Source organism: Gymnoscopelus microlampas (assembly GCF_963454915.1).
Source record: "Gymnoscopelus microlampas genome assembly, chromosome: 14".
Classification (NCBI taxonomy): domain Eukaryota; kingdom Metazoa; phylum Chordata; class Actinopteri; order Myctophiformes; family Myctophidae; genus Gymnoscopelus; species Gymnoscopelus microlampas.
Window position 1 is genome coordinate 21,769,652 of NC_139951.1, and position 17,567 is coordinate 21,787,218.

At 42.3% G+C, this 17,567-nt stretch overlaps 1 protein-coding gene across 1 annotated transcript in view; it reads right to left on the reverse strand.

Annotated features, from left to right (window-relative positions):
• Nucleotides 1-7,095, reverse strand: part of cpped1 (calcineurin-like phosphoesterase domain containing 1) — a 60,813-nt gene extending 53,718 nt beyond the window's left edge. Inside the window, exon 1 of the mRNA XM_084077943.1 lies at nucleotides 6,914-7,095. Within this exon, the coding sequence (XP_083934069.1) occupies nucleotides 6,914-6,980 (67 nt within the window). The 5' untranslated portion in view covers nucleotides 6,981-7,095. The remainder of the gene's footprint in view (nucleotides 1-6,913) is intronic.
• Nucleotides 7,096-17,567: the final 10,472 nt, after the last annotated feature.

Consider the following 17,567-nt stretch of genomic DNA (forward strand, 5'->3'; position numbering starts at 1 on the left):
CCTGAAAATATTTTCTGCCAGGGAAAATGTTTCAAGATTTATCAAAATGTCTCGAAAATAGCCGATCTACAAGCTCAAAATGGCCAGTAATGGGACGTGTTGTGAGCTTGTAGATCGGCTATTTTCAAACAAAGTATAAAATAGGGTTAAAGTGATTAAACTGTTCTCCGTTTGCTGTGGACCCCCTGAAACTCCCTGAAGGACCCCTGGGGGTCCCCAGACCACACTTTGAGAACCACTGCTCTAAAGATATGATAAAAATATTATTGGAATTTAAATCCCATATTATACAAATGCAGAATTGAAGAAACTTCGAGAATTAATTATTTTTGCACGAATATGTCACACTTAAGAACTCAAAGGCCAGCCTAAGAGTGCTCATCAGTGTGTGTAGATTCTGTTCTTACCTGAGAACAGATCATAGCTAAGAAAACATTGGAGTATACCAAAATCTTCTTAAAAACCTCTTAAATGGGTTTAAGAAGAAATTTCCTCTTAAATACCGTTGCTGAATGAGGCCCAATATTAGTAGTAGTAGCAGCAGCAGCAACAGCAGTACAGTAGTAATTGTAGTATTGGTAATATAATATTCAGAGGCAACGCTCACCATATGCAATATGGTGGAATGATATTATAAGCTCCCTGGGGTAATGTGGATTATTGTATATGAAAGGAAAGGAATCCCTTTGATATGAAATGTGTCCAGTCCAAATCCTCAACTCAGAATTTCTACCTGGGAATGGACTCTAGCCATGAAGAAACAAGGAATCAGGTGCCAGATTCCACCAGCCTTGATTTCGAAAAGTGCATAGTATACCAACTGTATACTATGCATGATAAATACATAAAAATCTATCCGTTTTTGACATCCCTAGTATAGACCATCTGATAAATAACATAATGACTTCTTGGTAACATATTCTGCACTCCCAGAGGTAAGTATTGAACAACTGACTTGACTTATTTTCCCCTCTAATCACCCTAATCATTGCTATTGACTAATTGTATCTGATTTGAGCTACTGACATTTAGATCTGCATACTGTATATCTGCTGATATTGCTCAAGTCCTGTTTTTTTATATTGTGATGAATATAGCAAAAGCTACTTTTCCCCCAGTATCTTTCAGCCCTTATAGGTACGCTGTTTAACACGCTAATTAACAAAAGGATAGTCCTACGTGTCGGAGTAATTGCGGACAAGAACAAGTGTTTACATAATCCAGCAGTATGGAATAACATTTCTAAATCAACAACTGTATGGCATATTCATCACCATTCATCACTGCGGACCGGGCCTCTCCATGGAGCATGACTGTGGATTGCTACTATATTATACTATACCACTATACTGTATATTATCTTAACATTCTTATATTATACCACTATATATCATTATTGTTGTACTATATCATATTATTATATACTATCTTACACTATTATATTTACTATTAGTGTTATTGCTACTACTTGTACCTCCCTCTCTGTCTCTCCCTCTCTTCTTATCCCCCCGACACGGTCGAGGCAGATGGCCTCCCACCCTAGAGCCTGGGTCTGCCTGACATTTCTTCCAGTTAAGGGGGAGTTTTTCGTTGCAACTGTCGCAAAACTGCTAGCTCAGGGTGGGACAATGTCGGGTCTCTGCTCTACATGTAAAGTGTCTTGAGACAACTTGTTGTGATTTGACACTTTAATAAAATTGAATTGAACTGAAAATGCATCGATAATCTTCCAGAGACAAGCATCGAGGTCTCCGTTTCTCCTCCCCGTCTGACAGCTCTGCTGCCCGGCCACGGCTGCTTGCTTTGTGTCGCCTGGAGCTCAGTCAGCTCATGCCCATTTGTGCCTGACGAGATTGTCCGCTATTTAGCATTTTCTTAAAAAACACGCTATTTGCTACTGCTCACAAAACTCAAACAATTTGTTGTTACACATTATCTCTGGAGTCATGTATCAGTCAATCTCCCATGTTGCATTCGGATTGGCTGCAATTGACTTCCACATTTTGTGGGCCCTGGGTAGCCAACACGGCCTGGCGGAGATCTGAATTCGAGGATCGCACTTAAAGAAGATATAATTCAATTAATATTCAAATATTGAACCATCATTTGACAGGCCTAGTTCACCATGCATGCATGAGTGCATGCATGTGTGTACAAATACATGCGTGTGTGTACAAATACATGCGCGTACACATTATGTACATGCGTGCGTGCACACACACACACACTCACAAATCCCCCCTACTTGCACACAGTAGGGAATTCTAGCTGATCAGCATCCTCAGTGCTTAACATGCTCTCCATGTCTCTCTCCTCATGTGCTGATGATAATTCTTTCCTCCAGAGAAACTCAGGCAAATAATGAAAAGCAAAGAGAGAGAGAGAGAGGACCCCACTCTGGAAAACCAGATGAGCAAAGCTGACAAAAAGCTCAGCGATGAACCCCTAATTACGATGATCATTTATGACATCATGAAAGAACTTAATCTTCTTTTAAGGCAATCATCTTTGCAAAGTATGTAAATTGAAATTGTTCTGAGGTTTCAGTCCAGCTCGCCTATAGCCTTGATCTTAAAGGACAAGTCCGGACTAAATAACATATAGCCTTTTTTTCCTACTTACATTGATCCCAAATGGGGTCTATTTGCAGAATATATATACCAGTGAAAGATAGATTATATCTAAATATAATATTTCGGTGAAAGATTATATCCAAATATAATCTTTTGGTGAAAGATTATATTCAAATATAATCTTTCACTGGTATATTTTATTTTTCATAATAAATAGCAAAATCTCTGAAATAAAAATGTCAGAGGTTGATATAAACAAAGAGCTGAGACGCATGGGGGGGAAATAAATCACTATTCCAGCATTGTATACAGTGGGCGGAGCTAACTAGAAGCGGTCCCAAATCAAGAATAAAACAGTATTGTCCAGTTCAGCAAGTGAAAGAAGCTCAATTTAGTTTAGAGCATGCTGCCAGCTTTAGCCTTTTGTCAGATCTGCTGATCCATGCCGACATATGCAGACAATTGAGTGAAGACTATGGAGCAGCTAATGTATGCAATATGCTAAAAAAAACAACCAACTCAGAATTGTCTTAGTAAAAATCGAATTCAGCAGTTCAATATGACAATTTGTTTTATCTACACACTACACAGTGATAGTCAGGATCAGATTAAGACTTTTCAGTGACCCAGGCTCGGACCACGCTTTGACGTTAGCAAACAACTACATTATATGTTGTCAATACAAGTTCAAATTATAGTAAAATAAAACAGATACATAAGTACAATACAATAACATTATGGAGGCAGCAATGATCTATTGATTCTGTCATTCTTACTAGCTTTTTGAAACGAAAGGTCCACGAAGAGCAACTTCTTGGCCATTTTTAAACTGCTATAGCACACAGCCTCAAAATACGCTGCCATCTCCAAAGGCGTCATTATGTCACAGAGCGCTGAAGTCTCATTACCTTGAGTATCATCCTCTATGGAGTGTCAGTATGTTGTGGTAATTAATGCATAGAGCTTTAGCTGCAGACGTATGAGCAGACCAGCGTGTGAGTCGGGTACCAAGGCATGAGGCAGGCACAGAATGAAAAAACAAACAAAACAAAAAATGCGCTGCCAGGTGGTTTGGTGCCCTGGGCTGCCACCCCATGATCCCATGCGTTAATTCAGGCCTGGTGATAGTGTCTACATAGGTGCTACACACACACCCAGACACACACCAGGCCATTAAACTCAAAGTTTAAAGTTGAGGTTTAATAAGAGATATTCTTTGGTTAAACAAAGTTTTTTGTTAAAAAGTTAAAACTCTATATTCTTCTGATAGTAATCCGTCTCTCCAACTTTTTAGTAAACAGAACATCATTTTAGGTGGGTTACAAATTTCATCCAATCAGGACAGAGAAACCTGCAAAGATCATTTACACGTATATGCCTGCGTTCGAGTTCCAATGGTCTGCAAATTTGTTTTTGTTTGTTTCATACTTCCATTTTCACGTGTTTATCCTATACCCGGTAAGAGTTCTCTTTCCTGAATTGATTAAATTGGCACCCTGACCTGAAAATGTATTTTCTGTTTACAAAAGAGCTAGAGAGATGGAGAGACACCTACTGAACAAACACTCTATAGCGATGATTGCTATCGGAATATAGAGCTATTTAACGCTTTGTTTCAACATACAGGGATGCACCAATATAGAAATTACTGGCAGGTTGCAAATGTTACTTTTATCAGCCAATACTGATATACTGCTAAATATTTCTCTTTGGATAAGGCTATTGGACTCAAAATGTTTCTCCAACATACAGTACCCTAAACTCCAGAAGCTCAACGCAATATTTTCTGAATTTGGTCACAGCTCACACATGCAATTTATCTATGACAAAACAGCACCCACCTCTGTACAGATTATGCCCTCACTTGTGTGAGGGGAATTGCATTCAAACCACACAGGCACTCAAATATGCATACGGCACAAGCATTGCATACACTCACACACTAAATGTGCGCTCTCAGGCATACAACGTAGTGAACGTTGTATGCCTGTGTGTGTGCATATATTCCTGTACTGTATGTGTGCATATGTGCTTGCTTGCACGTTTGTGCACTTTCAACGTACACAAACGTGCAAGCACATTGCACACACAGGAATAGTATGAACATTTATCAACCATCTTCTTTGTAGCTGCCTGCAACAAGCGACACGATTTGTCAAGCTTTCAGAAAGCTCCTACATGTTCTGTGGGGAAAAAAACGCTCTCAGAGCTTTGTGTTAGGCTGAACACACTCTGCAGTACAGCATCCAATCTCGCGCTCTCTCCAGTCAGTCGTATGAACTATTTCAGAGACCAACTTTGAACAAGAGAAGCGTGCGAGAGAGAAGAAAAAATAAATGATGACTTGAAAAGGAGCTTCCAAAGCTCCCATGACAGGAGATAAGAAGAGGCAGCTTTGTGTGGCTTCATCTGGGCAAGCAAAACTTCAAACATAAATCACAGAGATTTCTCAGGTGGCAGATGGTGCATTCAAAACAATACTAATCATCATTCGAGTCAAATGCACAGGGGGCTTGTTTTCAGAGCAAATAACGCAACACTGGAAAAAGTGAATTTCTCCGCCTGAAAAGCTCTTATGCAATCAACTTCCCCAAACAGGCCTAGCAAGTACTGGAAGCACTGACAAGAGGTAAAGTAAGCAATGAATCAATGAGCTGATGAGGGTGAGAGTGCAGCGCTTAATGTGATTATCACGCTTGGAATCCTGAAATACCTTTTGCTGTCGGGCGTTGCAGTATGCTTTATCTGTGATACATCTACTGTAAATCAGTTGCACTACTATGCTCAACTTGCCCGGAGTCTCTGCAGCAAAGATATCTGGACCGCACAACAACTCCAAACAAAGCTATTATTATTCTTGATGAAACATAATAGCCTTCGGCTCTAGATAGTATCAATGTTAATATCTATATAGATCTATACTCTACATTGTACAAGGATGAATATAGTGGATCTATATTCATCCTTGTACAATGTAGGGTATAGATTTATCGGCTAGCCAGCCAGTTTACCCACAAAGTAATGTATTATATAATATATCAAATTCATACAGTGGCAGCGGCGGGCAGGGTCAGTGGTGGACGTGCAGATATGCCCATATATGGACTGGTCTAATAATGATGTTCAAATCATGTATACTTGTTTTCGATTTTACATTTTGGAAAGAATTCCAATTTAGCAGGTGCCCACAATGTTTAGGTGTCCACTCGACCTGTATCTATACTGGGTACCAGAACACGAACACGCGTGTCATCATCAGCTTGTGTTGTCAAAACAAATCCTAGGATTCAGACATCATGGTACCAAAGGACTGGGGCAGATCATTTTTCTTTGTTTTCTATAGGTTTTGGGGTAGGCTAGGATATATTTGTACACTTGTTTGTAATGTATAGTAGATTAATGAATAAAGTATAGGTACAGTTCTTTTACATGACAACAATTAGAGGACTATACAAACTAGAAACAAAGTAGTTGAAATTCGTATTCATTACAGTAATACAGACTACAGAGGTTGATCGTGTGAGAGAGAAGGTTCACATGACAGACACTTGATTTTGTAAACAAAACATCAAGCCAACAACTAGCTCATGTCCAGTCCAGAAAAGCAAAGAAATAATGATGTTTCAAAAGAAAAAGAAGGGAAAAGGAACAGCGTCGTCACGACCAGTGGTGGAAAGTAACTACTACTGTACTTAAGTACAATTTTGAGGTTCTTTTAATTTACTGGAGTATTTCCAATCTTCAATACTTTTACTTCTACTCCACTACATCTCAGAAGCAAATATTGTACTTTTACTCCACTACAATTACTTGAAAAGTTGAGTTACTAGTTGCTTTGTAGGTTTTGATTATAAAACATGCATTAACCACTTTATCCCTATATACTTCAGCTATTTGAAAATAGCACATCTACAAGCTCTACTAGATCAGCTATTTTCAAAAGATTTTTATACATTTTGAACACATTCTGCATAATGAGTACTTTTACTTGTGGTAACAGAGTATTTCTAAATTGCAGTATCGATACTTTTACATTTGAGTACTTTTCCCCACCACTGGTGTTAAATAAACAGACGACAGTGCCATATACCAATGCTTCACAAACTTTTACATTTCAAGGTCTCCCCTTAACTCTGACAGTGTACAGATGGAACCAAATGGACCCGTTAGGGTCCATTTGGTTCCATTTGTACACTGTCAGAGTTACATACTTGTAAGGGGTCAATTTAAACCCTCCTAAAGGCACCCAGAGAGTCCCTGAAATCCACTTTGAGAACCACTGCCATACACAGTGCGTTAGCATTAGCCTCACAAGCTAATGACAGCAGTCAGTCAGCTACCTTCGTTCAGTCCGCAGAAAGTTCGTTGTTTGGCCCTCAGAAAGATGTCTTCTTTACCCCCGGACATACTTTGTTACCGCGTTGTCCAAACCAAACGGCTTTTATTCATGCGTCACTTTACAAATAATACAGGCGTTCACATTTACAACTTGTTTCTTGTTGTTGTGCTGCAGTGCTGACTAGTCGAGTGTCGAACGAACTGCCTATCGGTTTATGATTAGAGTGCCTGTTTGACTACTATCAGTGCGTTTGCAAACTTGTGTCGCGTGCCAAAAACAACTGATCTACAAGAAGTGGTGTAAAGTAACTAAGTACATTACTCAAGTACTGTACTTGAGTACAATTTTGAGGTATTTTTTACTTCACTGGAGTATGTTCAATTTTCAATACTTTTACTTCTACTCCACTACATCTCTGAGGAAGATATGTACTTATGCTCCACTACAATTATTTGAACATTTGAGTACTAGTTTACTTTTTAGTTTTAGATTTGTTTTACTAAACATACATTAACCACTTAAGCGATATGTATTCCGGCTATTTTCAAAAGATGTTTACACATTTTGAAAACTTGAAATGAGACTTTTACTTTTGGTACTTAAAGTGTTTTGATGCCAATACTTCTGAGTAAATTCTGAATACCAGACTTTCACTCCGTAACGGAGTATATCTACATTGTGGTATTGATACTTTTACTCAAATAAAAAATGTGAGTACTTTTTCCACCACTGTCTACAAGCACGCCTTGTTAGAGCAGTTATTTTGGCAAGCGACACAGTTATACTTTTAGGGATTATCTAAGACAATCGACCTGTTTTTTGTACCAAATATAGGCTGTTTTTTGGCAAAAATATCCTGATTCCTGACGAATTGTTAAACTCCTAACTAACACCTTCTAGATCTATGGTATACGGCAGTGGTTCTCAAACATTTACATTTCAAGGACTCCCCTTAACTCTGACAGTATACAAATGAGTTACATACTTGCAGGGGTCCATTTAGAACCCCCTAAGGAACTCCGAGAGTCCCTGGACCCCACTTTGAGAACCACTGGTATAAGGTATATCCTGTAGTTTACTGTAGTGAGGTGTCGGTATCAGGCTACTAAAAATAAAAAATAAAATAATAATAATAATAATAATTAAAAAGGAAAAAAAGGTATCGATCATTATTATCTTAGCTCAGCTGAGATTTAAACAGTTTAATTAGCCAACTTGAATATTTGATCATGATTAGTAGGCTGTAGGCTACCCAATCCGTTTCTTCTCATTGCTTGACCCCATCTGGTTGTCGTGGCGGTCGGGGATTTTTGGGCTTCATCAGAACCTTGGACAGAGGCAGGTCTGTTCAGCACCTGGACAGTTATAGCTGTCTGTTGGCTTTATCAGAACCTTGGACAGAGACAGGTATGTTCAGCACCTGGACAGTTCTGTCTGTTGGCTTTATCAGAACCATGGACAGTTACAGCTGCCTGTGGGCTTTATTAGAACCTTGGACAGAGGCAGTTACATATGTGTTTGCCATTGTAAACCTGCTGTACCCAGACTGGCGCTGCATGGCATCTTTTGACATGGGTCTGTATGGCTCGGATACGGTAAAAAGAAAAAAGGTTCTGGCACAGCACGCAAATCTGATGGCCCACTTTCAAAGGGCGCTGGAATGTTTCCCATTCCATGATGGCTCAATACAAATGCATATGACTGCTGTAGTTATCTAGATAAACTGTACGGTCCAGTAATCCAGTGGAACACCAAACCGTGCCATACTGTACATGCACCCTACTAACCCAGGCTCGGGTTAAATAGGCTTACAGTTCTTATGCACTGTTCAAAATAAAAAAAATAATAATAATTGGGTTTAGCCCCAATTTATAGCCTATTTCGTTGCCTTTTCGAGTAGCCTACAGTATACTTGACACATTCATATCGTTGACATTCAAACATTGGGACACGGTCACCGTGTCCCAATGTTGTGATAGCCTTGCACTGCCTGCCCCGCAATGCATGCTTGGAAAAGAAAAGAAAAGATACAAATCAGCTGAGTTGAAAATATTTCACCTAAGAAGAGATCGTCTGCAGGACTGATCCTGCGGTGACAGGACCAAATTATTATTAACAATAGCATTTGATGTTTGCTTATCTCAGTTAGGTACAGGCCTATAATTAGTAATTTATTAGGTTACATGAAGATGGTGCCTCGCTGTAGGAAAATATAGGTCTATATGTCTGACTTTTACAAGTTATGTTTTATTTATTTTTATTCGGAGACTTTGAAGAAAAGCAATGCATGCACGCCCTTTTCTGCCGCAATTTACAATTCATTACAGTCAGACCTCGTCTTAAGGTTTCTGACTTTGTGGCCTGTTTCTTTTGTTTGTGAAAAATCCCAAGGAGGTTTGGGTTTGGTTGACTGTGGTATACCATAACATTCGTTTTATATATGCCTATTATAACAATGGCAAATAGGACACATTATTTTACATTTTTAATAGTGTTAACAGCAACTTTCAAATTGATTAACACAGTATGCAAAATAACATTAATCTCATGTAGTTTTCTGGCTGTCCTTGTATAATATGGACAGAGGAATATGGCGGGTGTGGAAATCCTAATCCTTTCAAAATCATTTAAATCTGGCTAAAGCGTGCCATGCCTCCGGGTCTGCAAACATCTGGGGGAAGCGCCAAAGATTTTCCAAGATTTTTGCCTCTGCCCCTGAAAGAGTGCAAGCTATAGTTACTGCCTGCGGCGATACATTAAGCTTCTTATGAGTTCGGGATTTCTATAACAAAGACAGCCTACGCCTAGAACTGAAAAGTGGAAAAAAAAGAAAGAAAAAGAATCTCCCACGTTTTTCTTAGACAGCTAAAATTAACATTGGTGTGCATTTTAGAGAGGATTATCATCTGATCTCACTATAGTCTCTCACTCACTCACTCACTCGCTCGCTCGCTCGCTCACTCACTCTCCTCAGCATTCGCAAGCCTTCATTCCCTCCCCCTGTTCTCTCTCTCTCTCTTTCTCTGTGTGTGTGTGTGTGTGTGTGTGTGCGTGTGTGTGTGTGTGTGTGTGTGTGTGTGTGTGTGTGTGTGTGTGTGTGTGTGTGTGTGTCTCTCTCTCTCTCTCTCTCTCTCTCTCTCTCTCTCTCTCTCTCTCTCTCTCTCTCTCTCTCTCTCTCTCTCTCTCTCTCTCTCTCTCTCTCTCTCTCTCTCTCTCTCTCTCTCTCTCTCTCTCTCTCTCTCTCTCTCTCTCTCTGCGCACCAGTCTCAAACACCCCTGGTTATTTTATGCGCTCTCTCTCGTCGTTGGTGCGGTTTACTTCTGCCTCCACTGCCGTGCGTAAGAGCGCGCCGATGGATATATGAAGTTTGTTTCATACATCATATTATATATCATATGCGTTTTTGAAAAGGACAAAGCCTACATATGCGCAACATTCTGGAACGCGCAGTCACTTGGAGAACGGCAACTGAGGTTACAGCAACAGTTTATTCCATGAAAAGTCGACCCAATGCTTTGTAATCGTACGTCTTTGGATGAGGACGCGTTCGTGAAGATGCTGATCGCCGCGGATGGCGGTGCGCTGCCGCTTGGACGCATGTTTCTGGACTTTTCATAATATCTTTAATTTCATCATATCTTTCCTCCGAGTCCTTTCCTTTCTGCGCGAAGTTGAACAGGGGGGGGGGGGAGAGTCTGGAGATCGAGCACGATGAGAGGGAAATACTTTCTCCTCGGCTACTTGTTGGTCAAACTTATGGCCCTCGTGTGCAAGGCTGACGGCGAGCCGGGTCTCCTCGGCGGATTCGTCATGATCGCCACCTCCAACGGCTCCTCCAGGGAGGAGGAGAGCGTTATGGCGGTGGAGGAGCAGGGTCCGCACCTCGAGGACAAGTGTCGGGGCTACTACGACGTGATGGGCCAGTGGGACCCGCCGTTCATCTGCAAGACGGGGGACTATCTGTACTGCTGCGGCACCTGTGGCTTCAGGTTCTGCTGCTCCATCAAGAAGTCGCGGCTGGACCAGAGCACCTGTAAGAACTACGACACCCCGGTGTGGATGAAGACCGGCCAGACTCCCTTCAAGAAGATTAACAAGATGCACGACACCACCAAGGACAAGACGAACTTGATCGTCTATATCATATGTGGAGTAGTGGCCATCATGGCCCTGGTGGGGATTTTCACTAAGCTGGGTCTGGAGAAGGCTCACCGCCCCCAGAGAGAGAACATGTCCAGGTGAGACACACTCTCACTCTCACACACTCTCTCTCTCTCTCTCTCTCTCTCTCTCTCTCTCTCTCAACCCCTCTCATAGCTCCCTCATTGTAGTACAGTAATCTGATACATGGTGTTCTTTTGTTCATCCATACCCTCACAGAAATATATGTTGAAAATAAGAATTAAATGAGTCTGACAGGCTGGCAACAATAAGTGACACCATTACCATTAAACATCAAACAATTTGTGTCATATCTGTCAATGGCTGCATGGTTTCAGTCTTATACAATTATTGATGGCTTTGTTTCCAAAACACCATAGGTTCCTTAGCTATAACAAAAATAGAGGTTGCTCTGAAATGTTAGTATTTTATTAGACAAGCTGTCTCGATAGGCTGAGTGATTGATTTCCGAGTCAAGCAAGCTGTTTAAAATTCCAAATAGTCATACTGGAATGAAACTACTATAGGATAATCTATAATTATTCAATAGTTAAATGAAAATGGCCATGATATATATCCATAATAACTATACAGCTAAAGCAGCACAAGGAGAACCAGATCTCGCCATAATGGGGGAATCCCAATATTTTCCAGTTTGTGACACAAGCCAGACTTTGTAAACGAGGAGATGCTGTGAAGCAGCGCAGACCTACTGAATAATTAAACCCAGCAAGATATGCACAATTCCGACTGTCTGTATTGTATTGCTGCCTGCTAACAAATATCTCCCTCCTTCTCTTTTCTTTCTCTACATTTCTGTCTCCCCTTTACTGTAACTCCCTCTCTTCTTGCTGATGATCTCCCTCGCTTCATTGTCTCTTTCTGTTCTCTCTCATCACCCTCCCCACATTATCTTTCTATTTCTCCCCCTCCCCTTCTCTCTGTATTGTTCACAGGGCCGTGGCCAGCGTGCTGCAGGGTGGCTGCCCAGGTGAGCAATTTGGGGGGAAATGAGGGAAAGGCAGAGGAGGGAGGAGGCCTCTGGGGATGTATGGCAGCTCAGTGTTGCTTTCTGGGGGCGTCCATTTCTTTTTTATCGAGCATTTTTATGTGTACATCTGGGCACCTGAATAGATCCACTGTTGTCTGTATGAATTGTGCATAACATAGATCACTGGCAGTTGTTTGGGGCTGCAGTGGAGATCTAGCAGAATAAAAACTGCATATAGGATCTGGATGGTTCTTTGTGTGATGGAAGAGGTTCCCATGTTTCCATCAAGTCACTGGCATTGATGTCATATCACAGATTAACAGCCCAAAACGGAATTTACAGCATAAGGGATAAAGATTAATGTCTGAATGCTTCTCTTGAGAGAAAACACTGAACGTCAATCATCTGTATAAGGGTTTCTCGACCACTGGGCAGGGCAGTTGTTCTGTTCTCTAACACCTTCAATAGAAGATGTTGGGAGGGGTAGCCAACTTCATGGTACATGCAAAATTCAGGTCACAGTATAAAACCAGTCGAGAACCACTGATGTAGATCAGCTGCATGGACGGTGGTACTGTAGTCTTCTCACTGCGGAAATACAAGAACACTGGGAAGTGCTGGGAAGTGCATCTCTTTCTCTAGCCAATTTAGGCATTCAGCAGATGATCCTTAGTCAAGAAACAATACGAAACGGTAAATAGTCACACAAGTATGTGTGCAAAGAGAACAATTTAGTGCTTCAAAGACACTAGGACACCAACACATAAAACCTATACCATCTGTCTAAACAACACGCTATCTAGCCTAAGTGGACCATAAACAGACATACAGCGCAGCACCATTCCATGCAGGTTTTCACTGTTTGTTTCAAATGTCAGCATGGGTTTTTATCTCACGCTGGCCAGATATCCCACAGTTTCATAACGGCAGAAAAGCGAAGAGGAGATATTCCGCCTCCCTTTCAGAGCTCTTCAAATCCAGCAGTTATTCAATGTTTTATTTCAGTACATGCCCACATCATTTCTAAGATGTGGAGAGAGAGAGAGAGAGAGAGAGAGAGAGAGAGAGAGAGAGAGAGAGAGAGAGAGAGACACACACACACAGACAGACAGACAGACAGACAGACAGACAGAAACACTGAGAGACAGAGCGGGAGGGAGAGAGAGGGAGAGAGGGAGAGAGAGAGAGAGAGAGAGAGAGAGAGAATGGGTGATGGAATGGTGGGAAGAACGTGGTAGAATACAGAGCTGTGAATGCCAGCTATTTCTGTTTGCGTCCCGTGGGCTACCGTGGTAATGTTCTGGTTAGGCTTTGTATTTTCTTAAACAAAAAAAGATCAAACAACTCACAGACAGATACACATTGTGTATACATTCATGAAAATAAATAAAAGGGGGTAAAGAAATCAGGCAAGTCATACATGCATACACATGCATACATAGATACATACAGTACTAGCAGGCTCATGCACGCACGCACGCACGCACGCACGCACGCACGCACGCACGCACGCACGCACGCACGCACGCACGCACGCACGCACGCACGCACGCACGCACGCACGCACACACACACACACACACACACACACACACACACCTACAAGTGCACATATACACACATGCACACATGTACGCATCCACACACGCACACAACAAATGGATCACCAAATACTGTACACTTATAAATACAAACTTACAAGTGCGTGAGTGTGTGCACGCACGCACGCACGCACGCACGCACGCACACACGCACGCACACACGCACGCACGCACGCACATACACACACACACACACACACACACATACACACACACACAGTATAATCATCTCAGGCAGTACAAAGTGTTCAGATCCCACCAAGATTGCATCACCCCCTTGCTTTGCTTTGTTGCTTTCTCGTGTGCTCATTTCCCCCAAAATGGCAACAGATAACACAATAATACAGAGCAAAAGGAAAATCTAAGCGCTCTATGAGCCTTGATGATGTATTTTCAGATGCCATCTTATGAGTGCAGCTGACACACTCATCTAGTCTGAAGGAGGTTTGGCGTATAATTCCTCCTGACTGCAATCAAATCTCGTGGCACCTCCTTCAATTTGGGAGGTCTTGTGTAAAAGAAAACTCCAACATGGATTATACACAAAAAAGCCAAAGCTTGTTTCCATTGTGTTCCACCTTGAGACATAGAACAACACGCAACAAACTGTACAAACAAGCATGAAACAAAGCAAATGAAATCCTTGTATATAAAGTTAGAAGCAATACATACAGTATAAGATTAGGTACCCTAAGAGATGAATCCAATGCAGAGTGGGCTAATAGTGTTGAGAGAGATGGGGCCATGATTTAAGGTCATTCTTAAATCTTGCTAGGGAATTTAGGGATTTCAGGGCTGAAGGGAGGGCATTGCACTGAGTAGTGGCTGCGTAATACAACACATTTTCCCCTTAAGTCAGTAAGTAAGTAGGTCGGAGAGGCTTACTGTCGGTATCAGCTGAATCTATCGTAGGAATCTATCCCCGTTACAATGTGCTAGACCCCTGGGAGATGGACTGCTGAGGTGCAGCGCCACACTTACCATCAGCTCCCAGTACTTACCGTGCGACTTGCCACACCCAAGCCGTGCTACTCATACACTGAGTTGGGGGTGCCTGGGATCGAACCCATGTGTGAGAGTGAGAGCTCTACCGACAGAGCTACCCAGACAACGTCCTAAAACCGGGGAGAACAAGATCATATGAACTTCCCCGGTTGAGTACCTGTGAGCATCCCTCACTCTAGGCAGGTAATTGTGATGCCATCACGCCATTGTGTCTCAAAACAAGCCAGGTGTATTCCTTTACACCTGCACCCAAGACACTATATACGGCAGGGAAAGCGAGACAAACTTAGCTTAAGGTTCAAGATATCTGTGTTTGTCAGTGTGCCCGGATTTTAAATATGGACATGCCCTTCAGCGCGTACTGGTATAGGCAACGGTTGATGTCAACGCAAATCGCTGCTGTTAGGCAACGTTAATGTTGTGTGTTACGTCAGACCAGAGCTCGATCAGCGAGTGAGAGAGAGAGAGAGAGAGAGAGAGAGAGAGAGAGAGAGAGAGAGAGAGAGAGAGAGAGAGAGAGAAAGAGAGAGAGAGAGAGAGGGAGAGAGGGCAAGTGAGAGGGGGGGAGAGACAGACTCATTCACCTACTGTATGCAAATAACCTGATAAAATTGTGGATAAAAAAATAACTATCAATATTGGTATTGGCCAGGGTTTCGCTACTCTGCTAACTCAATATTGGCCCATCATTTCAGTGTTTATCAGAGCTCTGGGGAACGAGGGTCACTACCACTGATTGTCTGTAAGAGTGAAATGTATAATGGTGGATGTTACAGCAGCATTTCCATATTGATTATGCTAGTAGAGAAGAGATGAGGTAACCTTGTTAAGCATGAAGCACTCTGAATACACCCACTGACTGATGGTATCATCGGCATCATCATGAAAGCAGATCTCATGAGAAGAGGGGAGGAAAGGTTGTGTTCAACAGCGGTGTTCATTTTTGTTACACAGGGTAGGGTTGTTTCTGCACGTTAGAAAATCAAAGGGCCGTAGCTGATTTTGTTTTCTGCATGAGGAGCTTTTTTTATTGTCATTCATGCATTCTGTTGTTCTGCCCTTTCCTGCCATGCTCTATTCTGTGGACATTAAGGTTCAATGCAGTTGTTGGGCGCCTTGATTGTCATCCTTCTGGGGTTTGTATTTTGATATCGTTTGTTTTGAGGAGAAACGGTTTCATGGTTGTCCAGCAGCACAAACAACCTAAATTAAACATTATAAAATAAATAAGGTCAATCCTGCAGTTATCCATTTAGGGGAATTGAGAAGAGAAGAGAAGAGAAGAGAAGAGAAGAGAAGAGAAGAGAAGGGAGTCCTATCACCTGTGACAACCAGGAAGGACAACACTGTGGAATAGTAATTATTACCACCGATGTGGAACCTGCCCAAACCCAACCCTCTAATCCCAGAGTTTGTGGGTAATCATGTGGAATGCTATTAACCTCTGTCATCTGACAGGATCCTCCTGGGAGCCCTCTGATTGGTTTACAGGTTCCCTCCATTGGCCAAGGAGACGATTCATCACACAGAAAGAGAAAGAGGTTGAGAGAGAAAAGAGGGACACGCTATTGTTGTGCTAAGAGATTGACAGAATATAAATAGAATGAGAGAGGTAGGGTTAGTATTTCATAGAGAGCGCTGCCAGTGGGAAGGATATACAGTAAGTAAGAGGTGGAGAAGAGAAGTAATTACAGTGTAAAGACCAATGCTGGGGTGAATGGGAACACTGCACACGTGCGCACAGCCGCACACGCACACAGCAGGCATGCATGCGTGCGTGCATGCACACACACATGCACCAGCAGAAGGGGAGTTTTCTCAGGTGTAGTGAACGGATGATCTATTTTAAGTGCAAAAGGCGTATTGATTATAGCTTATGGCTAGATTGCCCTATTACCAGCATCTGTGAATCGGGTCTGGCTGGAGGCCTCCCCTGGCTTATATAGGAGGTGGAAATCCCTTTGGGACTCCTGCATGTGACTGCCACACACAAAAAAACTCTGCGAAGCATACAAGGAAGACCCCAGCTGCTATAGCATTCATATTCATATGCTATTCATATTCACATTTTATCTTGATGCAATGTTTACTGAAGCGTAGCGGAACAACTAGCAGAGCCTCGGTTCCCGGCATCTAGGTTTCTCCGTATGATGATAGCCCTCAACCCTCATCACATATCGCTCACAGAATACAAGCCAGACGCACATGATCAATTAGTGATACAATCCCAATTGAATCATGTGGATCCACATGGCAACAGCGTGGCTCCAATGTGCATCTCAGACTTCATGCTGCAAGCCAGTGACGCATATCCCCATCTGAAAATATGATGTGCCCATACAAGATTTGTGTTGTTAAAATGGCTGATCTACAAGCTATGCCATTTTAATATATTTAGCTGGGTACCCCCTGGAACCCTCTTAGGGACCCCACTTTGGAAACCAATGGTTTAGACAGCATGACCCCTAGGGGCCACTCCGTAAAAAGACATCCTGTTTTGGTAGGGCTCTGCATGTATACTGCAGGAGCTTCACCATTAGCTGTCCTTCGAGTCCAATGATGACACTTGCTCCAGGGGACGGAAGGGGGACAGGGGTGTTGGGACAGCGGGCACCATTGACGCTTGTGGCACTTCAGTGGCTCTCGCTTGTGCCACAAAGCGAGAGACACACCAACACAGAATAGTTCAGCCTCCATCCACCAACCAGCCCACCAAACCAGCCCACCGATCCCCATCAAGGCCAGCTGCCAGGCTTTCATGTTTGGTCTCAAAACCAAGAGACTTTGTTGGAATCCTTCAAGAGACAAGAATGTCGTGTCGCTGTGCTTTCAGAATCAAAGAGCACAGAGACACAAAGGAGGGAATGGAGACGGGAAAGAGAGACAGAGAGAGAGA